Source organism: Plectropomus leopardus, chromosome 12, assembly GCF_026936395.1.
Source record: "Plectropomus leopardus strain MGB_pleo_1.0 chromosome 12, ASM2693639v1, whole genome shotgun sequence".
NCBI lineage: Eukaryota > Metazoa > Chordata > Actinopteri > Perciformes > Serranidae > Plectropomus > Plectropomus leopardus.
Genome location: NC_142187.1, coordinates 33,927,954 through 33,954,146, shown reverse-complemented (window position 1 = coordinate 33,954,146; position 26,193 = coordinate 33,927,954). Strand labels below are relative to the sequence as shown.

General features: G+C 37.5%; 3 protein-coding genes across 6 annotated transcripts in view; 1 reads left to right on the top strand and 2 right to left on the bottom strand.

The window, feature by feature from the left end:
- Nucleotides 1-863: 863 nt before the first annotated feature.
- Nucleotides 864-3,553, bottom strand: LOC121938359 (tripartite motif-containing protein 16-like). The gene has a single exon (XM_042481619.2). The coding sequence runs from the start codon at nt 2,977-2,979 to the stop codon at nt 1,303-1,305; it is 1,677 nt and encodes a 558-aa protein (XP_042337553.2). The 5' UTR covers nt 2,980-3,553; the 3' UTR covers nt 864-1,302.
- A 513-nt stretch (nt 3,554-4,066) lies between these two features.
- Nucleotides 4,067-23,833, bottom strand: LOC121951172 (protein-cysteine N-palmitoyltransferase HHAT-like protein). 3 transcript variants are annotated; one of them, XM_088085910.1, is made up of 15 exons: nt 23,695-23,833; nt 21,855-21,953; nt 20,830-21,125; nt 17,753-17,880; nt 15,434-15,501; nt 14,478-14,591; nt 13,031-13,051; nt 12,605-12,799; nt 11,534-11,743; nt 10,140-10,311; nt 9,041-9,185; nt 8,017-8,052; nt 7,724-7,925; nt 6,856-6,997; nt 4,067-6,431 (listed from the first exon to the last, which is right to left on the bottom strand). In XM_088085910.1, exons 4-15 carry the CDS (start codon nt 17,856-17,858, stop codon nt 6,289-6,291), a joined length of 1,554 nt encoding a protein of 517 aa, XP_087942036.1. In that variant the 5' UTR covers nt 17,859-17,880; nt 20,830-21,125; nt 21,855-21,953; nt 23,695-23,833; the 3' UTR covers nt 4,067-6,288. The 3 variants fall into 3 exon arrangements, with proteins under 3 accessions (XP_087942036.1, XP_042353346.2, XP_087942037.1); XM_042497412.2 differs by lacking the exon at nt 13,031-13,051; XM_088085911.1 differs by lacking the exons at nt 17,753-17,880; nt 20,830-21,125; nt 21,855-21,953; nt 23,695-23,833 and having other exon boundaries at nt 14,478-14,709.
- The window catches only part of LOC121939234 (CTD small phosphatase-like protein), a 29,094-nt gene continuing 26,276 nt past the window's right edge, over nt 23,376-26,193 (top strand). Inside the window, exon 1 of one of the 2 annotated variants that reach the window (XM_088085912.1) lies at nt 23,376-24,213. In XM_088085912.1, the coding sequence (XP_087942038.1) occupies nt 24,138-24,213 (76 nt within the window). In that variant the 5' untranslated portion in view covers nt 23,376-24,137. The remainder of the gene's footprint in view (nt 24,214-26,193) is intronic. The other variant, XM_088085913.1, reaches the window with a different exon arrangement.

The following is a 26,193-nucleotide window of genomic DNA, read 5'->3' as shown; positions in this document are numbered from 1 at the left end:
GATGTCTCCACTAGTTTTCAGAATTTACCGTTTTTCCTCCTAAAATACAGTTTGATTAAAGGTTTTAATAATTACAATAATTCAAATACAACCGAGGAAAAAATTGCGAGGAAAAAGAGAAATACCAAAGGGTGAAAATGACTTGAAAATTAGCTTTGGGGAGAAAATTACATAATATCTAAAAACACTTAAAAAAAAAAGAGCAACTTGGCAAGAAATTTCCTGCAAACTTCAATGAATTAGTAAAAGGTGACAAAGAAAAAAGACACTAAAAAATGTGAAAGAGAAATTATTGCAAAAATAAAAAAACAACAACATTAGGGCAAAATGCAAAGAGAACTATATGTATATTTATTATAATCATATATTTTAGATTATGTCACAGACATGGCATTAAAAAAATGTAAGCACTGAGGAGGGACTTGTGTTTTTAATGTAGGCGTACGTGAGGGACACACAACTTGAAAAGGTCATATTTTACATTTATTTTAAATAAAAAAGCTACACCTCAGCCATCCTCTCCTCTGATAAATAAACTACAGTCCCCATACATGAGCACAGAAGCTAAGCCATGAAAAATACAGACCTTTTTTGTTTTAATGTTACTGTCTCAAATTCATTAAATAAATATGTAAATATATAAATACAAAGAAAGAATGAGAGGAAGAGAAAAACAAGAAGAAATACAGTAAGAGTACCAGTACAGAAATACCCCAGAAAATACCCCAGAGCCTTATATAATGAAAAAATTCAATGAAATAAAAATTAGTATCTACACTAATTCAAAAATTACTCTAATATCAGTGTCGTATTTTCTCCATCAGCTTCGATGATACTCTGGAACAAAGACGAGAAGAAAATACTTCATTCATGTTTGTTTATTCATCATGTAATGATCAGAATCACAGCGATGTACAAGACAATAATGAATGATCCCCTTATTGATTACGAAGATAATAATAGTGGTAAACAAATAAAAGTTACTGTCATTTTGATTTTTTTAATTTATTTTTTTCAAATGTACAAAGTGGTGACAACAAACTATTTATGATAAAGGTTTGTTTCTTTCTCTTTTCAGACTCATGCCATGGAAGAAAAAAACACAGAGATGCATCGATAACGGCTGAACAGCCACAGGAAGGAACGCCAAATAAAGAAACTCACATGATGTCAAAGTACTGCCACATAAAGTTGGACTGACAGTGAAGAAACGCCGCAACAATCAGCTCCACATAACCAGCAGTGAGGTTAAAAAGGAATAAAAACACAGGATTTAGCCCACTGTCCCTGAATGACTTCTGTCTATTTAAGTTTACAGAACTCAGCAGCGTCTCCATATTTATAATAAAGCCGAAGTCCGGCGTGGAGCGGCTGAGTGAACGTGGTCTGGACTCTGTGGAGGAGACTCATGGTTTCAGAGACGCTGTAGAAGGACAGAATACCTGCACTGTGATCCAGGTACACTCCTAATCTGGAGGACTGAGGACCTGACACGGGAGTTTGGATATTGTTGTACCAAAATGTGTAACGGCTTTTGTTACAATCTATATACCAGGATTTGTTATTTTGTCCAAACATACATTCATTAGTCACCCCTGCTCTGCTGATGTTCTTGTATGCGACTGCTACATAAATGCCTGACCCACTCCACTCCACCTCCCAGTAACAACGTCCAGTCAGACTTTCTCTGCTCAGGACCTGAAACTTTACATTGAATCTGTCTGGGTGACTCGTATAGGACTGTTGTTGCTGCATTAGTGTTGCTTTTCTGTTCCCCTCAGATAATAACAGATGTCCGTGTGCAGTGTTTGGATCCAGCGTGAGTTCACGTGAATATCTCTGGAACTCAGCTCTGGTTTTGGGCTCTGATTGTGAATCTGACAGTAAAACATCCACTTGAGTCACTGCCAGTGAGACATTTGTCCATGTCTCCTTCAGAACGTCCTGTAGTTTATCTCTGGCTTCTGACACAGCTGCTGTCACGTCCTCAAAGTACCTCAGAGGACGGATGTTGATGCTGGATGACTGTGTGGACTCGCTGAGTGCTGACAGTGAGGTGTAGCTGCGTAGAAACTGGGTGTGATGGTCTGTGTGTGAGAGCTGCTCCAGCTCAGCGTCTCTCCTCTGCAGCTCGCTGATCTCCTGCTGCAGCTCCTCCTCGAGCTCTCTGACTCGACTCACTTCAGTTTGCTGCTGCGATCTGAGCTGCTGCTTCACGTCGGAGCGGCTTTTCTCCAGGAGACGGATCAGCTGGGTGAAGATCCTCTCGCTGTCCTCCACTGCTTTATCAGCGGAGCCGTTGATGTCCTCCACCTCCTGCTGCAGCAGCTTCACGTCTTTCTGTCTGTCCTGGATTCTCTGCTGGATGTTTAGTCGACTCCCCTCGAGCTCTCTCTGTTTCTCGTCTCTCTCTGCTGCAGCTGACACTGTGTCGTGGCCTTTATGTTGGTCCACGGAGCAGAGATAACAGATACACTGCTGATCGGTGCGGCAGAACATCTTCATCACCTCATCGTGACGAGAGCAGATGTTGTCCTGCAGCTTCTCGGAGGGCTCCACCAGCTGGTGTTTCTTAAAGGCAGGTGAATCATAATGAGGTTGTAGGTGCTGCTTACAAAGAGAGACCAGACACTGCAGACAGGACTTGTCAGCTTTGAGTTTTCTCCCAGTGCAGACATCACAGGCCACATCTTCATCTCCAGTGTAGCAGAGATCAGCAGGAGCAGCTTCAGTCTTCTTCAGCTGCTCCACCAAAGCTGCTAACATGGTGTTTTTCAGCAGGACGGGCCTCGGGGTGAAGCTCTGCCGACACTGAGGGCAGCTGTAGATCCTCTTCTCGTCCTCTTCATCCCAGAAACCTTTAATACAGTTCATGCAGTAGCTGTGTCCACAGGGAGTCGTCACCGGATCCTTCAGTAGATCCAGACAGATCGAACAAGAGAAGGTTTCTCGGTCCAGCTGAACTCCTTTCTGCGCCATTTCACCTCAAGGCAGTGACTGTGTGAGTTTCACTTTCTCAGAGATTAAACTAGTTTGAGCTCTGATCTACACAACATGCAGTGAATGAGCCTGTCAGCCTTTTCAAATCACCTCATGTTGGTTACACCCATCTTCAGACTGCAGATCTGAAGGGGAGGGAACAACAGAGTGGAGCTCGCTGTGTGTGAGAGCAGGAAGAGGAGGGAGGGCTCATCGAACTCTGACTCACTCCAGGAAGAGGAGCGCTCTGACAGACACGGTATTAACAAAAGAGCTCGTTTCTCATGTAGAAACACTGATCACCTCGACTTTTAGGATGTAAATTATTGTTAGGATCAGAGGTCTTGAAGATGCCCCCCTTAGTTTATTAGTTTAGTATTATTATTAATTTTCAGAATTCCAGGCTTTTGTCACACTGCCACTATAATTAAGGTGGAAAAAGCACAAAAATGAATTATTTTCATGCTAAGTAGTTGGGTTTTTTTTGTATTTCCACAGCCTTGAACATGTCAATGATTAGCAGCACTGACTGTGGCAGTGCACCTCGTGGAAATAGCATGAATTTTCTCCATATGTGGTTAAAAACAAAACAAATAACAAAACAAGCAAACTATAAATTTTAAAAAAATAAATCAAATTAAAATTAAAAGATGTCATTTGGTGGAAAATAGTAAAAATTACAAATTCCAAGTCAAAAGCCCAGAATGACACCCAGAAATAATACAATGCATATTTTAATGCAAAATGGCAGTTTCAATGGAGCATTTTTTTTGCATTTAATGAATGTCACAATTTAGTTTCCACAGTGTATTTTAGACCTGTTGCAGCAACTGTGCTGCAAATTCACTGATTAATCAAAAATACACAATCTTGCCAAAATGTATGCCATCTGCATGAACACAGTCAAAATTATCACACACAAAAAAAAGAATGAAAAGTGTTTAAAATGCACCAAACCATCCTTATGGAGTGAATAAAATGAAATTAGTGATTGTTTTAATGCAGATATGCTAATTAATCCAGGCAAAAAAACAATATGTTTTTTCTTCTCTTCTCTTCATACTGCAAGAAAACTTAAAGCCAAACATTTGTGTCACTTTTGAATGAAACAAAAAACTTTATTTCAATTCAAATGTTTGAAACGAACACCTCTGAGTAAAAACCCTGCAATGACAAACAGCATTAAAATCTGCAGGACCTTCTTCTCCCTCCCTGCCGCACCGAAGACAGACAGGCAGCAGGTTTTGATGACAGGCGGGATGAGGGTGACCCATATTCCCTGCCGGGGCCTATCGCCTTTCACAGCGAGCCGAGGGGCCTGGATCATGTGAAACATTGTGGAGGACAGATATGCTGAAATGTCACACCTACAGTAATCTGGAGTAAAGCTGTCGTTCTCTGGATGGTTGAAATACATTCAGTTTCTCAACATGATAAGAGACATTATACGTTCTCCATCCACTCTAAAATAGACTCTCCTGTATTTTTGCTTAGTGACGGCAGAACAAATATACATCACAATCAGCTGCAAGCTTTGTGGAGCTCTCCACAGCACCCTTTGTTGATTTTCTTCAATGCACTCCATTCGCAACACCCTGATTTCAAGTTTTAACCCTTTCATAGTGGTTTAATATTGTGATGATTAGGATCTAAGGCGTTTAAGGTAAAAATTAAGACACCATCTGACTAAAAATAATCCTGCTAATTTAAAAAAAAAAAGGAAAAAAAAGGAAAAATTGGGGTCCAAGCATGTGCATTTGCATTCTTGTTTCTTTTTTAACTGACAGGAGCGAAAACATTTGATTTTCAGAGAAAATGTGTTTTGCTTGACCACGTCTGGATTAAATTTTCATTTCAAGATCTGGAATGCATCCCATTTAAGAACATCTCCGGACTTCTTAGTGAAGGTCGGACGAAGCATCCGCACATGTGCACCAAATTTGCTATTTTGCTATTTGCTATAACTGCCTTCTTTATTTATGTGCACTTATGTAAAATTGATTTAACCCTTTGAAACTTCAGAAAATTTGCTAAATTTCATTAAAAAAAAATAGGAAAAAGGCCCCCCAAATTCTCAAGAAATTTGTAAAAAAAAAAAAAAAGAAAGAAAGAAAAAAAAGAAAATTAGCCCAAAATAGCAAAAAATAAAGTTAAAAACAAACAGAAATAATCTAAAATTTTATAATTTTGCTCCATGATTTTAAATGTAAATGTACAGTTTTCTGTAAAAAAAAAAAATAAAAAAATCCATAGCTTTTTAAATATAATTTCCTAAATCTACTAATTTCTACTAATTTGTGGGACATTTCTTGGCTAAATCGTCCATTATCTTTTCAGCCTTGTTTTCCAAAGAAATCAAATCAGTCCAGAGGTTTACATATTTGAGAAAGGCATCTGAATGCAGCACAAGAAAAGACATGTTGATCCAGGTTTTAAGGGGTTAAAGACCAATGGTTAAATATGCATTGCTTCAAAACAGACTGATGCTTTGAAATTCTGCCAGAGTTTTGGGACCAACAATTTGGGACTAGTTTGCAAAAGTATGATCAAGAGAAAATTTGAGAAAAAGTTGCAAAATGTGAAGTTTTTAAAGAGCATTGCAGCAAAAGTGCAGATGAATTGAGAGATTAATATGGTGGAAGAATTTTCACTCTAATCTGAGTCATTTTTGAGATTGAGAAATGTAAAGTTGATTGTTACAGCGCCACCTTGAGGTCGTTGAGTGTCATTTTTTTGTGCCAGAGCAGTGGGTGGAATTGCAAACCAACTGCCAATTTTGGTGAGTTTTTGTTGTACGGTTTTTGCTGCACAAAAACTTTTAGAAGAGAAAAATAAAGAGGACGAAGAAGAAAAAAATAATATGACCAAAACAAAAGGACTCCAGCAGCACGTGTTGCTGCTTGGACCCCTAAAAATCCAAATCTGAGAAAAATCAAAAAACTGGACCAAAGTAGTTGTTCCTTTACAATACTGTATGTCCTATATATACCTTTAGGCGAAGCATCGTAAAACTTTATCGGACCTATTATTTGCTAAACAATCTTTTGTTCAGATAAAATACAAAATGCACCATCGTGGGTTTGTGCCAGAGGATGTGACGATTATCTACAGCAAGTGCACTTGAGGATATTTTCACAGTTCAAAACCTCGCTTCTGACAAAGAAAACAAAAAAGGAGAAAACAGGCTTGTGAACGTTACAGGTGCCGTTGCAGTCTGGTTGGTGACAGTTGGCGAGGCCGAGGATGGAACGGTGCGAGGGGGCTGTTGACCGTGAAGTCTGAGACAGTCCGTTTCCTTTCTCTGTCTCTTTATTCTGCTTTTTCTTTGCCATCGTCCACCGGCTTCACCGGTTCGGGGTCGTCCAGCAGGGCTTGTTGTCTCTCCCTTTCCTTCACCAGCTGCACGCCGCAGTAGGTCACAAGCAACACTAAGAGGGTGGACAGAGGGAAACCTGGGAGAAAACACAGAGAGACCATACTCTGCTGTTAAAGGGGCAGTTCACCTCGAAACAGAAATGACATATTTTATCTCTTACCTGTTGCGTTATTCATCAGTCTAAAGTGTTGGAGATATCAGCTGAAGAAATATCGTGTTTCTCTCTAATATAATGAAACTGGATGGCACTTATCGTGCTCAAAGAGCCAAAAAATATAGATTTGGAAAAACTCATCAGATGCCAGAAATCATGATTTGGTTACTCAAGATGATCCAAAAGAGCAGTTTCACGTGGGAACTATTTTCTCTCTGAACTACAGCCGTTATTATTATTATTATTCTGCGTTCATATAACGACATTGTGAAAACGATCTGTGCGTACTCGGATCCACAAAAAAACACTGTTTAATATTTGATTATTCACTGGTGTTGTTTCTCACCTTTGAAAATCAGTCGTCTTCCCACCAGTTTGGCAAACTCCAAACTGTTCAGGGAGAGGACGTTGTAGAGGACAATGGCCCAGAAGTTGGCAGCGTTGAACACACCCCGAATCCTGCGAGACATGGCTTCACCCATCGCACCCTGGAAACAGCCAACACAGATATATTTTAAAGGTTCAGGACGTAACTTCATGGTTTTTAATTAAAGTTAAATAAACAAATACATACAAACCACTATCATAGAAAAAATGGTTAATATATATATATATATATATATATATATTTATTTATTCATATTAATTTATTTTATATTATCAAAATAACAAAATCCTTATATATGTATATTTTGTTTTTATTATTTTTTGTTATTTTCATCACCATCATCACTGCTACTACTACTACTATTATTATTATTATTATTATCATTATTTCCAGCTGTGTCCTAGCTACCTTAAGGAGATAAAGAAACTGTAAGATGCATGAGAAAATAGGACTTAAATTACCTTTTCTTGTTTGCTTTTATGTTACTATGTTAAATTCAGTTAAATTTATATATATACATATATGTATATATATGCATTAAAAAAATAAACCATTCAAGAGAGTTCATAAATCATTCAGAATTCAAAGGTTGATAAAAAAGAGTAATTTCATGTTACAGGACAACTTTATGTTATTTACTAACCCACATTGAATATTATAATGAGTTATGCTAAATCATGATAATACCCAGTAAGTAACTTCAATTAAAAATAAATAACTTTTTGTCATATTTTCTGAAAACATCATGTTCCTCTGGCTCCTCACAGAACGAAAACAGCCCATCAGAGCCGGACAGAGTGAACGTTTGAAAGAGCGTGTAGCTCACCTCTATGGTAGAAAACGGTGGGATGGAGAAGAACTTGGCCACCCACAGCTCAAAGTTGAGGCCGAAGCAGTTGAAGAAGGACCAGATGTAAACCAGCTCACACGGGCCGAGCCACAGGGTGGTGATGGCGAAGGTGCAGAAGGTTGCAAGGAGCTCCTTGAAGATTTTATCGTGATCCCCACCGATGTAGTCGTAAACATACCTGCAAAATTCAGTTTGAAGTGTCAGAGTCGTCCTGTATGCGCTTATAGGTTTTATTATTTAAACGCATGATTCTGAGCTCAAACACTCACTTGCACAGCCAGTCGTTGATGCCTCTGTCAAAGTGCCTAAAAACCACAGGATGTTTTCCATGTTAACATTTTTACGAAAAAAGAAACTGCACAATCATTTCTTAAAGTCCCACTCCAGACATGTTTTAAATTATGTAAAATGACTCTGAAATGACTCAGGCACTGGGTCCAGTTTACCGTACACTCCACCGCGCCGCTGCAGAGACTTTCGCTATGATAATCCTAAATCTGCTCTCTGTACTGACAGTCCGCTCAGTGAAGGTTTCAGGTTTCTTTACCGATGCTGTGTCAAAGTTTGTTATTAAAGATGAAAAATAAATAATAATAGTAACGTGTTTCATAAATGTGGAGGTTAAAACCTCCAGCCTCATTAACATACTGAAACAGGAATACAGAAAAGAAATTCAGTTGTGCAAAAATATATAGATATTTCCATATGTCCTGTTCAATTATCAAATTTTGTTCACTTATTCATGCAATTGTCCTTTTCCAGATATTCCCATATTTATTTATGTATTTATCTATATATTCTTTATTTATTAATTTATTCATATTTCAAGTTTATTCATTTATTCCTCTTTATTATATATATACAGTATATATATACACACTCACCTATTTATTCCAATATTTATTTATACATTTATGCATGTTTATATTTTTACATTTACATATACTTATATATTTTCATCTATACATTATTCAGCTATTTATGTATTTATTTATACATTAATTTTAAAATTTATTTATTGATGCTAAGTAATTTTTCGTCCTCCATACTGCTGATATACGTTACCTATATTAGTTAGCTTGCCTGGCGTATGTCTGAATCTGAGATTTTAGCGCACAGTCATCGCTCTCTTCAAAAGAGAACTGTGAAAACACGTCTCCAAAAACAAACTTACTGCAAAAATATAAGTCAACATGATCGAGGTCGGACATATCAGGGGACACAAACATAAAAAAAACATATTTGAGAGGAGCGGGACATTCAGATTCTGAACACACAACAAGTCACACGTACGTCTCGGCGAAGACGTAGAGCATGGTGATACATTTGGGAGGCTGAGGAGGGTCCAGGTGGTCCAGTGTGGACACGGTGTTGATGACACCAAACATCATGGCTGCTTTCACCCAGTCGTACACCAGGTTGGAATAAGCCAGACCGGCTGCAGAGGTGCACATGGAAACAAAGCAAGTACAATGACGGGAGTTAATGTCACACATTTAAACAGACACGAAAGTGGAGCAGCATCAGAGAAATGGGAGTTTTTAGGATTTGAGGACATATGGGGGCTTAGCCAGGACCTCAGGGGAGGTGAAGGGGATCCATACCCTTAATTTAATTACATTTCATTTCATTTCATTATATTTAATTTAATTTAATTTAATTTAATTTAATTTAATTTAATTTAATTTAATTTAATTTAATTTAATTTTAACTTTTATTTTATTTTACTTTATTTTATTTTATTTTATTTTTATGAACAAACTCTATTATGATGGCTTTTAAACACACCCTGGCACGTTATTCACATTATTTACTTTTTTTTTTTTACTTTTAAAATTAATAATAAATTTTATTTAATACAGAATACTTTATTAATGCTTTCATTAAAAATGTATTGACTGGAGGTGGAAAAATAGTTCATGTAAATATTTATGTTGTATGCATTTATTCATGTACAAGTATACACCGAGTGACTGATTATTAGATCAGAGCCTTTTTTTTTTCATCCAATGCTTATTTTTGAAACATATATAGCCTATTTATGTCAATATGGGGTTATTTATAAAATATTCGGGGCCATAGCCTCCACGCCACTGCGGCGAAACACCGATTTGTGACGTGAAACTGCTTTATTTGTTGATTTTACCCATTTAAATCTCTAGACCTGTTTGTTTTGGTGAGGAAGAGACATCTGCAGATAATTCAGCTCTCACTAAAAAAACTCCTGAAGAATGAACACTGAAGAAATACCAACTGGGGGAAGTTTCAGCTGGTTGTAATCTGCAGTCCTCACCACTAGCTGCCACTAAATCCCCTTAATTTCTGACACTGTTCCTTTAACTTTGAGTCAACATTGGTTGTGTCATTGTGTCCAAAAACAGAAACAGCTCACCGAGACACCAGTCAGAGAGCTTGGTGACCAGCTTCATGTCACTGGGGATTGTCAAGATGTAGAGGTAGTGGAAGAAGACGTCCACCATCAGAATGACTCCCAGATGCAACACGGCTTTAGTGGTGATATTCCACATCTCCCTGTCCTTGCGGGTCAGCTGCGTGTTGTTCACCTGTGGAATTAAAAACGTTTTGTAGCGTTTTGTAAAAGGATACGACCGTCCTAACGTCTCAGCAGATAGTTAAACATGTGCGGTCAAACAAACTGTTAAACTTATAAACTGCATTTAAAGCAGTGACATTCAACTCATCTTCTAATTCACAGAAAAATAAAGTGATTCACACTGGAAATTGTTTTTGTATTTTCAGTAAACATAAAGTGTCAGAGTGCATAAAACAGCATTTAAACAGAGCTCATAAATCAAAAAGAAAGGATCCCCTACACCCTGACAAAGGTCCTAGCTAAGACCCTGATTTCCTAAAAACCTGCAAATGTCCTTAAATCCTAAAAATGTCCTTACATTCAAGAATGTAATGTCCCAAAATCTGAGAAACACCCTAAATCTGATAAATGTCCTAGAAACACCCTAAAATCCTAAAAATGTCCTAAAATCCTACAAATATCCAAAAGTCCTGGAAATGTTTTACAATCAAAGAAACATCCTAAAACAATTTCCCAAATCTTAAAAATGTATTAAAATCCCACAAATGTGCTAAAATCTTACAAACATCTTACAGTCCGAGAATTGTCTTAAAATCCCAAAAGCATCCTTAAATACTTGAAACATCCTAAAATCCTGGAAATGTCCTAAAATCTTAAATGTCCGAGAACAGAAATGTCCTAGCATTTGAGAAATGTCCTAAAATCCAAGAAACATCCTAAAAAATTTCCTAAAATCCTAAAAATGTGTTGAAATCCGAGAAATGTCTTAAAATCCTACAACCATCCTCAAATCCTTGAAACATCCTTAAGTCCTAGAAATGTCCTAAAATCCTAGAGACATTCTAAAATACGAGAAATGTTAAAAAAAATCCCACAAGCATCCTTAAATCCTTGAAACATCCTAAAATCCCTGAAATATATATACAGGGCTGCTGCCGCTGCCCCCTGCTCTCCTGTCGTTTTGTAAAATCGGTCCCCATAGTAAAGCAAGCTGAGTGATTTCGAGTATAAAAACTGAAATCTGGAGACATTTCAGTGTGTTTGTGCGCCTAAAATCTTTGTTTTCTGTCTCCACTCGTGGCTTTAAACAGAGTTATGTAAACACACGGCATTATGCGGGGGTGTTACATGTGCTCTCATGAGTGACGGCTTAATAACTGCTGTGAAATTTCAGATGGCTGCTCACTTTCCACTCATTTTTCACCACTCTGACTTGAATGTTAAATCCTCACCTGAACGTGGAACCTGTCGAAAGTCATGATAGGTCCAAAGAAGAAGAAGGGGAGGTAGAAGTTGTATTTCAGCAGGTCGGAGAATGTGAAGTTGCCGTCCTTCTTCTCACAGTTCTCTAAAGCGAAGCTCATGCAGCGAATGATGCTGAAGCCGCAGCCTCCGTAGAACAGGATGTCTTGCAGGTCAAAAGAGCCGGTCACTAAGGACTCCTGGAGACGGAGTCAGAGATCATTTTATTCTTCAGACATCGTCATTTTGCAGATGCACAATACACCTGAACTACCTAGTGTTTGAATTAACTGTTGTGCACTAAAATAAGCATTCAGCAACAGTTTATACTCGAGAAGGAAAGTTAACCTTTTATCTAACCCTGCCCACCCAAGCTGGCTTTAATAACCTGTGATGTCTAAGTCGTGCAATTTAAAATAAATTTAAGAAAACAGCAATAGTACATCTTTGAAATGCCATAAAATCCTAGAAATGTCCTGAAATCCCAGAAAGGTCCTGAAATCCTAGAAATGTCCTAAAATCCTAAAAATGTCCTAAAACCCTAAAAATATCCTAAAATCCTAGAAAACATCCTAAGATTCTCAAAATGTCCTTAAATCCTTCAAATGTCACAAGATCCTAGAAACTTATTAAAATCCTACAAACATCCTTAAATCCTACAAACTCTCTACAATCCTAAAAATGTCCTACAATCTTAAAAAATGTATTAAACCCTACAATGTCCCAAAATCCTAGAAACGTCTTATAGTCCTAATGTCCAGAAATTCTACATACATCCTAAAAATCCTCAAAATTAAAAAAAAATCCTAGAAACTTCTTAAAATCCTTCAGGCAGCCTAGTATCCTCGACACGTTCTAAAATCCTAAAAATGTCCTAGAATCCAAGAAATGTCCTAAAATCCTACAAGCATCCTTAATGCAAGAAATGTCCTTAAAATGCTAGAAACACCTGTGGCTGCTGTGGCCCTGCAGCAAAGCTGAGTCTCCCTGGTGGAGACTATTAAGTGTTAATTCATACGAAGAGCCTTCGTGCAGATTTGAGGATTGAACCACGCACTCACCTGCCAGGAGTTATACGGCTCCAGCTTGATGGAGGCCAGCGTGGTGAGACCGGCCACGAAGCACAACCACTTCATCTTGACCAGGGCGACGCTGTAGAGGATGATGCAGTGGGACAGAACCAGAGCCGTGAAGGTCCAGCCCATCGTGATGAGGACTGCCAAACCGCCGTACACACCAAAGATCAAGGATCTGTGCTGTGGGTAAAGAGGGGCCAGCGTCAGTGAGATGTCACGACAGGATTTTATTTACATGATGATGATTTTATTGAGCATACGTGAAGAATGGCGTTAGTACGATAACACTGGGTCTATGTTTGATTAGAGGATAAATTGTGGAGAAAAACAACAAATCTACCGTCCATGCATTGATGGCGGAAATGAAACACATAACAAATGTTATAAAATTCACAAGTTTATTAATGTTACCTTACATCCATCTATACCAATCTTCATTGTAAGCATGAAACAAGACAGAAAACACGTTTAAAACATATTTAACTGTTTTAAATATGTAAAAAAGAGAAATCACAAAATAATCGACAGATGGCATCCAAGTCAAACAGAATCACTGACTGTAGATAAAGATGGAGGACACCACAGCTCCCCAAAAGTGAAGCCAAAACATCTTCATCGCCCCCTGGTGGCTGGCTGCAGGACAGGTCAAAATCCCGCCCCCCTCCATGTTACCGCAAAGTACACGCCCAAATAAAGGTTTTCCAAAAATGGTTTCTGTTATTTAATGTAGTTCCTATCACACAGATTTTGTTCAGGTGTTCATTTTTCTATTAAGTTTGATTTTATTTATTATTTGATGCCAAAAAAGGTAGTGGGACATCATGATTTGACAGCTGTGTGGACCAATCACTGTGCTGCTGATCAATGACACTCCTCCCGATTGGTCAGACGGCTGTATGGGCAGGAACTCCACCCCTACAGACTCTGGCTCCAAATTATGTCACCAGCGCAAGGTAGCTGAAACCGTGGATATTTTTAAGACCCCAGCAACAGTGATGGGCTTTGAAGCCAATTTTACAAAGTGACCAAAAGTGAAAAGTGGCCCAAAAAGACCTTTAAAAACTGAGCATATTAGCATAATTTCTTTCAAAAAATATTAAAAATAAGATAAAATAAAAAAATTATTTATTATAACATTTTAGATATTTATGTATTATGACATATTTTAAAATAAATAGTTATAAGAGTTATAAATAGCTTTCTGCACATCTTAGTTTTTTGATATTATTTTTAAAAATCCCCCACAGATTTCAGGTCATTTCCTTGTCACATTTTATTTATTTATTTATATTTAATTTTCAAGTTGATTATTGCCTTCTACCCCAATTTATTTTTAAGAAATCAAACACATTTTCTCAGGTTTTAGAGGATAAAATAACTGAGAAAATTTTCTGAATGCAGCACAAAAAACTGAAGTCTATCTTTATACATGCACGGATATTTTGGCTTCGTTTTTGCACAGTGGAAGTTAAAAGGAGACGAGTCGTCCATCTTTATATACAGTCTATGATCAGAATGTAACTCACGCTCGTGCATCAAAACAATCGTCTTAGACCTGGGGTGTAAATACACCGTATGAAAATCTATATTTCGCCAAATAAAAAAGAATAGATACAGCCAAAGGCCGACTGTTTACATCATGTGGCTTCGAATTTAACATTTTCATCACATATCAAATTTAACCTGGTGTTTGTCCTTTATTAGAACAATGCTTGTATTCAAATCCACCCAAACACACACACACACACACACACACACACACACACACACACACACATAATAAGAGACATGCCGTTATACCTGAACACAGTCACATTAAAGTGCAAAAGGTGATGCACAGTCACACACATGCACGCACCTTTGGCGCTAGTAGTGTGAATATCTTGGCAAAGATAACGTGACCGGTGAGAGCAAAAAGGATATGATTGCGGAATGTCGTGAACCACATCATCCATTCGAAGTCCGCAACATCCTGTGGCGAAGGAAGATCCGTTAGTATCACGTGACAATCAGTCTCTTTTGACATCTGACGCCAGGAAATCCACTCGCAGAACACAGTGAAATAAACACAGGGATTATTTTTTGGAGCCCTGAGAGGCAAAAAAGAAAACAATTAAAGTCTGATCCGTTTTATCTCCTGTTTTAATGACTTAAGATGAGGTGAAAAAATAGTAATGAAAGGATAATCTCTGGATAGTTTCTTTTTTCGTGTGTGAAAAGTGGAAAAAATGTCCTGTGAAAGGTGAAATTTATCACACGACTCCACTGAAACATCCAAGTCTCTCAGGTCTTTTGGGACAGCTCTGCTTCGTGTCCCAAAAGTCAAAACTAAACACGAAGCAGCGTTTAGATTCCATGCGCCATATATCTGGAACAAACTGCAGGTCTGCTCCTACTCCTTTTCAAACATGAACCATGTAATTTCCTGTTGCTTGTCTGAATCTATTCATTGAATATTATAATCCATTTTTGTTGTTGCCATTTTGTTTTATCCTTATTTTTCTGTTTGAACATGCAGTGTAAAAGAGGCTTAATTATCTTGTGGGAAGAAGCTCAGACAAAATAATGTGCACACAAGATAACTTTGATACAAAAGATTATTAAGTTGTTATAAAATGAAAAAAATAAAAAATAAAAATAAAAAAAATAAAAATCTCCTGTCAGGATTTTAGGACCTCTGTAGTTTCTACGTGTTTTATTTATTTATTTATTCTTGTTTTTTTCAGGAGAAAAAACAGGTAAAATCAAACTTCGCCAGATTTTTTTTTACTCACTTGCCTCTCAGAGCTTCCGTACTTTATTTGGGCGACCTACCATTTTCCTGCCAAAGTAATGCCATCCTGGTTTCACACTTTCTTTGAAGGCCTTCCTGTTGATGTTCTCTATATAAAGAAGACAAAAACAGGATACAAAATAATATGTTTAATCAGTAGGGCATTAAAATGCTCAATTAATGGTAAAATATTAATAATATATCAGTAATATTACTCCAAATTCAGTAATCTTACACCTATTTTAAATCTAAAAGCCCAAAAAGGGGACAGGGGTTGAAAATTAACCATGGTTGGAGACCTTTATGTACATGTATGCTTATGCGTTTGTTCTTGTAAAATAAAAGTGTGTGTGTGTGTGTGTGTGTGTGTGTGTGTGTGTGTGTGTGTGTGTGTACATATAGGAGAAACAATGATGCAGACTTTATTGTTGGTGTCTATGTGAAACTGAGCATTTTTTAAACGATCATTTGGAGATACGTGTCCTGTAGGAGTCAAGCTTTGAACAGATTTGGTGCAATTGTTGGATTATTCACAGCGAATTTAAGGTGTTGGAGCGCATTCAGTCCATTTGATAATGTCAAATATTACATAATGCACTCGTTGAAAGCTTTCTATTTTTAAGGCCGACACTCGTACAGTGATAATCTGGTTGCAGGGGAACACAGCAGCTCTCTGCATAATCTGAGTGAAGCGCTAACATAGAGAATGATAAAAATAACAACAAAAATATTCGTCATGATAACCAGAATCATGGCAGGGATGCTGAGACGCTCAGAACATGGTAGGAAATGCGACTGGCACGCGCCCCCGCTGTGGCTCCTCCAGCTCTGCCTGATTACACTAATGGACATGAAAAAGGATATCAAAATGTGAGGGTCAGGCAGGGAAAGCCTCTTACTTCTGGGAACCCGGCCAAGCCTCTATTATGGGTTCGTGGTGCCACTGTAGCATGCAGACCTGAGCAGCAGAAACATCCACGGACTGAAAAATGACCATTTCAAGACAGTCGGGGAGGAAAAGAATCAGGACTGTGGCCAATCTGACTGCACAGACTGTGACAGGAAGTACCATCCACCAGATCACACTCAGGCCATTCAGACCAGTGTGTGAAGAGGACACTTTAAGGGACTGTTCTTCATTTATCAGAGGAGGAGGGTGGCTTGGGTGTGATTTATTAATTTATTTTTTAATTTTGACGGTTCCCTAAGCTACAAATATTTTTCCTTGAGTGTTCCTGATAATTTGTGCAAAATGCATGAACTTCCCTCCACAACAAATTGGTTATTAGATTAAATTTTACCCGTCAATCTTTGAAAGTTAAAAGTTAAAGACAAAATCCTGGAAATGCATGCTGTTTAGTTTGTGCCACCGATTTATTTTTAACAGCACATGTAGAATAAAGTGATTTTTATGAAATGTCAATATTTTAAACTCAGATTTGGTTATGTTTTTTTGTCATAGCACATGATGTATCCAAGGAATCTTGGAAAATTTAAAAATTCAACGATAATTTCTGTTTTTACAGTTTTTACAGATTTTCTTGAAGGCTTTTTAAAAAAACATTTAATTAAAAAAAAAAATTCAGTAAAATAAATATAAAGTGCATTTTTTAAAATTGTATGCCCCAAGCCAAATAATTTTTTTTTTTTTTAAAAAACACAAGACCTTCCCCAGTGCTTAAAAAATAATGATATGCCAATTTTTTGACAGGTCAAATGTTAAATAAGACATAGAATAAAGTATCACTGTTTTAAGCATAGATTTTTTTTCTGACACAAGTATTTGTCCCACATAATATGTTCAAGGACAACCAGAAATTTGAAAGTTCATTGATAATTTCGGCTTTTATAGCTTGTGGTTATGATTAATGGTGTAGTTTTGGCAACTGTTAAATGCAACAAACAACAACATATATATGTGTCCCTAAGTATTTTTACTGTCTGCAAATATTGCTGTTATTATTTCAGGCTGAACTGTTTTGGACTCAGTGTAACTGAAACTTGAAACCTGAAATTTGTCCATCAGGAAAATAATTAGAGAGTAAGTGGACCATCTTTAAATTGTCCTCATATTAATAGAAACATGCAGGAATTCCTTAGAGGACAGTCTCTTAGTCTGACAAATTAACTTTCCTTTATGCACTTTTATAATTAAGTCCCATTATTTCATGTTAAGGGATTTTTGTGGGATTTATTTGGACTGAAAGTGTTTTTTTCTTACCTAAAGTTAATAAGGCAAACGAGCAGCTGCTTAAAAAGTGTCTGTTTGCTTTGACTCCAATAAACGGACCTGAGTGAACTCTAGCACTGTGTTACTGTATGCGCTCTGGACGTCTCGTCCTGACGTGTCGTGCACTCACCGCTTGACGCTTCAAATATCCAACTGCCTGCCCATATCAACGCCATGGCGAGCACGGCTGTGTAGAGATACAGCTCATATCTGGGGAGCGCAGCCTTGATCCCCATGGTGACTCTGAACGCTGGAGGCCTGTCGGGTCAAAAACAGGCGGCCACACAGTTTTAAAAACGACTGAAGGAAAACGGCATCGAGCAAATAAACACACACATCTGAAAGCAGCAATGAATGACTGTGCAAGTGTGAGCAAAGGGTTAACAGGGTTCTACAGTTTGATTTGAAAGTTTGAAAAACCTTTTGCATGAAAAACACGAGCCTTGTAGCCATATCATATCGCCAATTTTTGTCGAATTTGCACATCCCCATGTCGTCCAGGGTGCAGTGACAACCAAGGTCGTAGCTTTCATTTCAATACTGGGAGGAATTTATATGAAATTGGGGGTTTTGGGGTCATTTGCCAGAAAATTTTGAGCATCAAGCAATTATTTTTTATCAATTCTGGTGATTTTATTTTTTTTCATGCACCAATTTGTGCCTTTTTCTTTTTACCCAGCTGCCATCGCTGACATTAATATTTATTTGATTTATGTCTCTTTAAAAAGTAAAACAGGTTTTGTCACAAAGTGTTTAACAAAGACAGACATATGTATGTGTACACATACAGGCATAAAGACATAAGCGTGCATAGATCAGTTAAACAAGATAAAAGAATAAAAGATAAAATATTAGATATAAAAAAATCTAACTTTAAAAAAGGAAACAGGTCAAATACTACAGGATGTCATAAAGATGTTGGACTCTTACATCGAGAACATGTCAAACTCTGGTTGGAAAAAAAATCAGGTTGACGATATTTTAAATGTCCAAAAACATCAGAATTTATGGTTGTGTGGACATTAATAATATGGTCATTTATGTCGACATTTGGCTTTGTTCTACATACCTCATGATTAAATGTTATTCTACATTAAGATGACGTTGGCTTAAGACCACAACTTCAAAAAAGCAACAAAATATCAACATAACTTTCTGTCGTTTTTCTTTGTCAAATTGATGCCGGTGTTGGATGTTGTCCTGACATTGAATTTTGGTCACAACCTAGATTGTAAATGTAAATGTCTTTAACTGTGTCAATGTCTTCTGCTACTTCCATGTTTTTATTGACAGGGACAAGTGCACATGTTGTAAATATTAAGAGGGACATGTCCCCTGAGTCCCCCCTGAAATCTACGCCTATGGTGACAGCTGCTTTGCAGCGAGAGGATCCTCCTGGAAAGTGTTGTTGATTCTGCTATCCTGATCTGTGACATTCATGCAAGAGGCATTCTGTAAATTGTTAAAAACAAAGATTTGACCAATTATTATGAGATTTTACAGTCCATCGTCATAATTTTTAAAAATAAAATTCTACATGTCTGAGCAGTTCTAAAACCTTTGAAATAATGATTATAGACATTTTAATACCAATTAAGGCCTTATTTTTGGGGTGGCCAAACTTGTTTGATTGTGCACTATATGAAAAATATCAGGCATCATGGGCCAAACAATAATAAATTCACTTTTTTCAACTAGTTTAGCAGAGAGGAAATCAGTGTTTCTAGAACCGAAGAGCCCATTTACCAGAGAAAATAAATCTCTATTAAAATGATTATGCATCACAACTTAACTATTTAATGTTTGACACCACAGTATTATTATTAAAAATAATGCTTAAGCAATATCCCAGTTTATTTTTGAAAATTTGCCACCGGCCGTTTAAATTGGCAGCTGGCTGCAGTTGGCTGTAGTTTGGCCACCCTTCTTTTAGATGACTAAATTCAGTGCCTTTTTTACTTTTTAAGGTGCCCTGGTTAACCAATATTTATTGAACAAGATGTCATTGATTATTCTGAAGAATTCATGAAAGCATGCACTTTAACCCTTTGAGACCTGAGAAATTTGGCGTGTTTTCTTACAAGAACACGGGAAGAAGGCAATGTGCAATGAAAGAAGAAATGACACTCCAAAATAGCAAAAAAAAACCTAAAAAGTACAAGAAAATTACCTGGAAATCAGCAGAATAAAGGAAAACAAGACAATAATTCTGTAACATAATTTTAAATTATAAATACATTTTTCTCTAGCTGCTTTTTATTTTTTTTCCTGGACATTTTACCCAAGCTTTTTCCAAAATATTTTTTAATCTATTAGTTGCAATATGTGGAACATTTCTGCCTTTCCTCTCATGTTTTTCAAATAAATAGTGCCACTTTGCTCAGCGTTGAGAGATTTCCAGGTTTCAAGGTGTTTCAGATTTCAGTTCATGTCTTAAAAATACCGGTTGGTTTCAACAATAAAAAATTTTGATCAAAACACAAAATGTTTTAAGGTATACGCCACCACTGCATTACTGCAGATTCTCTTTAGTCATCAGAGCCATAGACTCCCTTGGTAAATAGTGTGCAGTGCAGCCCTATGGAAAACTAACAAACATCTCCTGTTTGTAAAACAAATATGCACTGAGCCAGAACAACACAGATCCTTCATGAAAGATAGAGACCAAGGTGTTTTAAGGAGGTGACATTTTACTAATAAGCCTTTCGGATCGACAGGGCAGTGACTTAAATAGTACTGCAGAGCTGTGGCTCCTCGGAATCAGCACCGTCAGCTGCGCAACCCTACCTCTCCTTCCTATTATAGCTCTTGCAGTTGGTCTGCTGTGCAGCAGGGCAGCTGCAGTGCTATGTGATCTGAGGGGCGCTGGGGACTCACTTCACAGAATAATTAGCACCGACTGGAATGACCAAGAATGGTGCATCGGAAAACAGAAATAGTTACTTTCCAGCGGAGAATAACGCATTTGTACTTTTGTGTGCGTAAATGTGTGTGTGCGCCTGGCTCGTGTCACGCACTTTGAGTTGAAGTTGGACTTGCACTAACAAGTGCAGCCAAGATGTTTATCATGGCTGAAGCAGGAGCCCAGCAAAGCGTCCTGCATACAAATATTGCTCTCCATGCATAACACGCAGGCTTTTATGCATTGTTTTTTGTGCTTTCTCTTATAAATAACCCTATAAATAAAAGATATTTGTTGTTACTAACCTTTTATCCGCTTCACCCTGTCAGTGTGAGGGCAGCAGTGTTTACAGCTCTTCAATAGAGACAAGAAAACAGAGGGTGGCGGTGGTTACAGCAGGTTTTCTTATTCATCCGTCTTGCAGGGGCTTGCCGCTGCCGCTGCCTGCGATCACCAGCCTCGGCCAGTCAGGATGTTGCGGATTGAACCAAAGGAGGAGGTGGTGGGGGAGGTGGGGTGGGGAGAGGATGAGGTGGGGGGATATATTTATCCTTCACCACTGCAGCGCAGTGAGGGGTGGTCCACAGCGAGCCCATCAGACCTTACGGGAGCGCAAAAGACACAAAAATGAAGAAGAAAGCATCAGTCAGAGGCAGCATCTAAGGGACACCAGGGTTGGCTTGCACACGTTTCACTCTCTGCAGTTATTTCTCTGGTGTAATATATGTATAATATTTTAACAAGCAGTCTATAAAACGTTAAAGTCTCAGGTATAAATATATATATCTCAATGTACACCGAAAGGACTGTCATTTTACGCACTTTTCATTCTTCTTTTTTTTTTTGATAATTTTGGCTGTGTTCATGTTTGGCAAGAGAGTGTATTTTTATTTAATCTTGGACTTTCCAGCTCAGCTCCTATAATAAGTCTAAAATACACTGTGGAAACTAAACTGTTACATTCATAATGTTAATTTCAAAAAATGCACCATTGAAACCCATTAAAACTGCATGTTTTTATGCTTTGATGGCTGTGTCATAAAAATTGTCACTATATCATTTCTAGGTGTCATTCTGGGCTTTTATCTTGGAATTTGTCATTTTCACTATTTTCAACCTGATTATGTCATTTTTGACCATATTTGGCATGTGGAGAAAATACTTGCTATTTCCACTAGGTGACCTGTCACAATCAATATTGCTGCTGATCACTGAGACTGTGATCGTCAGAAAACATCTACTCTGCGTGTAGTATACTGAAAATAATTCATTTTTTGTGTGTCTTTTTTCATCTATAAAAACACTAACATTTTCAATACTGGACTCTTACCTGTAGCAGAGTATTTTCACATAGTGGTATAAGTACTTTTACTCAAGTAAAGGAACAGAGGACATCCTCCATCACTCCATCTTGGCCACAAATCTGAAACTGCAAAGGATAAGAGTAAATAAAGATGCAGGCAGTGAACTGCGTTTGGATCAATTAACCCTTTGAAACCTAGGCAAGCTGATTTCTAATTTCTAAATTTTACGTTCTAATTTTCTAAATCTACAATTTCTTTCTTTCTTTTGTTTATAAAAAGGAACATTTTTAAAAGCCAAGAAAGTACGAAAAAGGTCAAGGAAATTACCTGAAGACAGTGCTTACAACATCATATTAATTCTGTAACATAAAATTAAATGCCTTATTATGACAATTATAAACATAGTGTGATGGGTATTTTCCCCTAGCATTTAAAAAACAAAACTCCCCTAATTTCTTGCAATTTTTGCAGAACATTTATTGCCAGGTTGCTCCTTTTCTGAAAAAGGGAAAGTTTTTAAAAAGCCAAGAAAGTAAAGTTTAAAAAAAAAGTAATGACTGGTAAAGTTGATAAAAATTGGGGGAAAGGTATATAATCTTAAAAAGGTAATTCTGATAATAATATTTTCCCTACACATTTTCCCCTAGTTTTTAAAAGTATTTTTCTGAATCTACAATTTCCTTGCAATTTGTGGAACATTTCTTATCAAGATGCTTAATGCCTTTTTTCCTGTTTTTTTTTGTGTGTGGAAAAGTTTGTTCACTGTTCAAAGGTTTAAATACCTGTAAAAGGCATCTAAAAGCAGCACAAGAAGGGTGAAGTCGCTCCAGGTGTCGAAGGGTTAAGAATGCAAAAAAGCTATCTTTTTTCCCCTTTTATTTATTTTTTTTAATCTACTATTTCCTTGCAATTTGTGGAACATTTCTCACCAAAGTGCTCAAGGCCTTTTTTTCCTATTTTCTTTATTTGTGTGCGTGAAAAAAATCACACCAACCTGCTCACTGTTCAGAGGTTTAAATACATGCAAAATAAATCTAAAAACAGCACAATAAAGGTGAAGTCGCTCCAGGTGTCAAAGGGTTAAGAATGCAAAAAGCATTTTTTTCCCTACAAATTTCCACTTTAAAAAAAAAAAAAAAAATTAAATCTACTATTTCCTTGCAATTTGTGGAAAATTTCTCACCAAGGGGCTCAATGTCTTTTTTCCTGTTTTTTTTTTGTGTATGAAAAAAATCAAATTGTGGAACATTTCTCACCAAGTTGCTCAATGCCGTTTTTCCTATTTTCTTTTTTTGTGTGTGAAAAAAATCCCACCAACTCGCTCTCTGTTCAAAGGTTTAAATACTTGCAAAAGGCGCCTAAAATGCACAATAAAGGTGAAGTCGCTCCAGGTGTCAAAGGGTCAAGAAAGCAAAAAAGGGTTACCCTAAAAGCAATTTCCTCGTGCAGACTCTGTGTGGCGCTCTCGTCTCGTTAACATTATCCAAACACGGGGACGGGTCACTAAAAAAGCGTTTTTAGGATCCACAACGTGGTTGGATTTAAACAGGTTGCAGTCTCCGCCGCGCAAAGTGCATTATGTCTATCTCACGCTAATAATAATAATAATAAAAAGGTGTAATTTGTTGCATGAGAGCGGCAGCAATTCCTGAGCAAAGCGGGCTGAGCGTGCAGGCAGCTGCACGGGCTGAGACTGGCTGCCGGAGAGGATCCATCACAGAAACAAACCGCCCCCTCCCACTCCCGGTGCCCCCGCTCCACACACCGCAACTCAAAATACATAAAGCCTCCATGTTGCACGGGGAATGTAGGGCCAGCAGATATGAACTGTTTGCTTTAAAGTGTCCGCCAACTCTTTTAACTTACATATATCGTCATTTTTTGGGGGGGACGATCCTCCGACGGGCTTCCTTGTGTTTTTCGGCGCTGCTTGCAGACACGGCCTCACATTTTGGATGAATCGCTTCACCGCTAAGCTAACACGCTAACCGAAGCTAACTTCAGCTAGTTAGCATTTTTTATTTTATATATTTTTTTTAGCTACACACGGGTGCTGCTCACAAAATACTTGTTTTGCGACGATGATATTTTGCCATAAATGAGAGCCATTCGCTGGCTTCCAGTCACCACCGTTGCTAGCTGGCTGGCTCCCCCCGCTGCCACAACACTTCGCCCCGGACGGTCGCCTGGCTTTGTGGGCTGGCTGCTCATCCTCGCTAGCTAACGGTAGCTAGCAAAAAAAAAAAAAAAACGAAAGCAAGGACGCTTTTAACATTGTGGGACACAAACAGGATTAACCACCCGTCTAAATGGACCACATGTCCATAATAACGCAAGTTTCCAACCCGAAGGAGGAGGAAATAATATCCTTTAACCAGGAAAAAGGTAAGTAAAAAGTCAGGGCTGATGCTAACTGGCTAACTACTTTTCTCCACTGACGTTAGCTGTTAGCTCGCGGTTGCTATCTGCTCCAGTAGTTGAAGACACTGGTTGCCTGTTTGTCGAAGTCATAAAATAAAATCTGTAAACTAAACTAAGTTATTAAAACAAACTCTATATAAGCAACAAGTCAATCCGAAGTTATTGAGCTAACTGTTTGCTGCGCGTTTAGCACGAAGAGCGCTCCGGTGTCAGGACGTCGTTTTATCCAATTAACCGAATTAACGCTCGCAAACTTAACGTGAAACACCAGCTGTTCACATCCAGGTAAACTTAATAATGCAAAGTTTTAGCCTCTAAATATTTGGCTTTATTTTACAAGTTACTCCTTATGTTTTGGTTACGTGCGTGACTGATCTGCGGTGTGATTTTAATGAATCATGACCCCAACAAGCTACAAAAGTTCAGTGTTGATGTGTAACTATAAGTGCGTTTACCGTGAAACTTTAATTTTAATTGCGTAAATCACTGAGATAAACAGGCTTGTATTTGGGACAGGCGTCTATATGGCTTTTAATTGTTTTCACACAAAGATGTTGCTTATCAAAGATGAAAATATAATCAAATAATTAATTTAACCCCTTTGAAACCAAATTTGCTTTATTGTATTAAAAAACATGGAAACAAGTTTATTAGCAACCAAAGAGAAAAATGACCCAGAGGGCAGCATTTGTGAGAAGTACAAAAAATACCTGAAAGTTTTTCTAAATAAATAAAATAATCATTATAGTAATTATAAAATCAAGAAATGTTATGGTAAAAAAAAAAAAAACTCTGTAAAATAATTTTAAATATACAATTATGAGTTTAATTCACTGGGCATGTTTCACTGGCTTTAAAAAAAAAAAAAAAATATTGTCATCAACATCTATTGATCTCTTTTTTTTTATCTCTCTTGTTTACTTTACCAATAATATGGTCTGTGGTGCTCACGGTTTCAGTAAACGTAACTGAAAGACTGAACTGTGGAGAATCTTACCAAGCTATTTCGAGTAGTATATCCATATTGACAAATATATATATATAAATATACATATCCAAAGAACTTCTTGTAGGATGAACTGTAAGGTAATCAGACCAGGCCTTTAATCGAGGCCTTTCTTTGTCAAAATGTGCCTCACCTGGCTAGTAAACTGGACTGGATGTTTAATTTAGGCTTTTACTCCTGTACTTAACTATGAATTTGAGTTACTTGTAATTAACTTAAGTCTATTTTTTTCACGTCACTTTAAACTTCTACTCCTCTACATTTTTGAGGGAAATATTTTACTTTACATTACTCTGAAAGCTTTTTTATTTATCTGTCATCAAGTCATTTTTTTATGTTTTACTTTCTCTTTTATATGGCAAATTTTCATACTTTGGTCATTTCTTCTTTTGTTGCCCATTACCTTCTTCCCATGTTTTTGAAAGTAAAGAAATAAAGCCAGTTTGCCCAGGTTTCAAAGGATTTAACAAATATTTGATTGTATTTCCCATCTTTGCTGAGAACAGTTTTGTGATACAGGAAATAAAAGCTCATCCCTGATAGAGTCCTTTCCCAAATATAAGCCTGAGGTCTATAATTTTCAGCAAATAATAGAAGTAATAATTTAATTGAATAATCAAAGTTTTACCGTAGCCACATAAACGGGGGTCTCAGAGTTAAAATAGTCCCTTGTGCCTTAAATTTCCCTCACAATCCGTCTGTTTTCATCACACTCAGTGGAGGTCAGATCTGTCCTTTAAGACCATATCTGCCAGCGTCCATTCATTCATTCCCATTCCTGGGGACACTTCCCGGGTCACCCAGGCCCGAGGGACGTGTATCAGTATCATATCTCAAACGTCTCTTGCCGGACCATTAGTAATGTGAGAACTTAAGTATTTCATGCACAACAATGCGTTCTCCCCCGAGGCTACAAAGGTATCCCTCGGTAACTTGTA

Coding starts and splice junctions, on each gene's coding strand:
- LOC121951172 (XM_088085910.1), bottom strand. CDS start 17,858: ATGGGGATCAAGGCTGCGCTCCCCAGATATGAGCTGTATCTCTACACA. Junction 14,592..15,433: donor ATTACTTTGGCAGGAAAATG/GTAGGTCGCCCA, acceptor CCTTCGCCACAG/GATGTTGCGGACTTCGAATG. Junction 8,053..9,040: donor CTCTACGTCTTCGCCGAGAC/GTACGTGTGACT, acceptor TGTGGTTTTTAG/GCACTTTGACAGAGGCATCA.
- LOC121938359 (XM_042481619.2), bottom strand. CDS start 2,979: ATGGCGCAGAAAGGAGTTCAGCTGGACCGAGAAACCTTCTCTTGTTCG.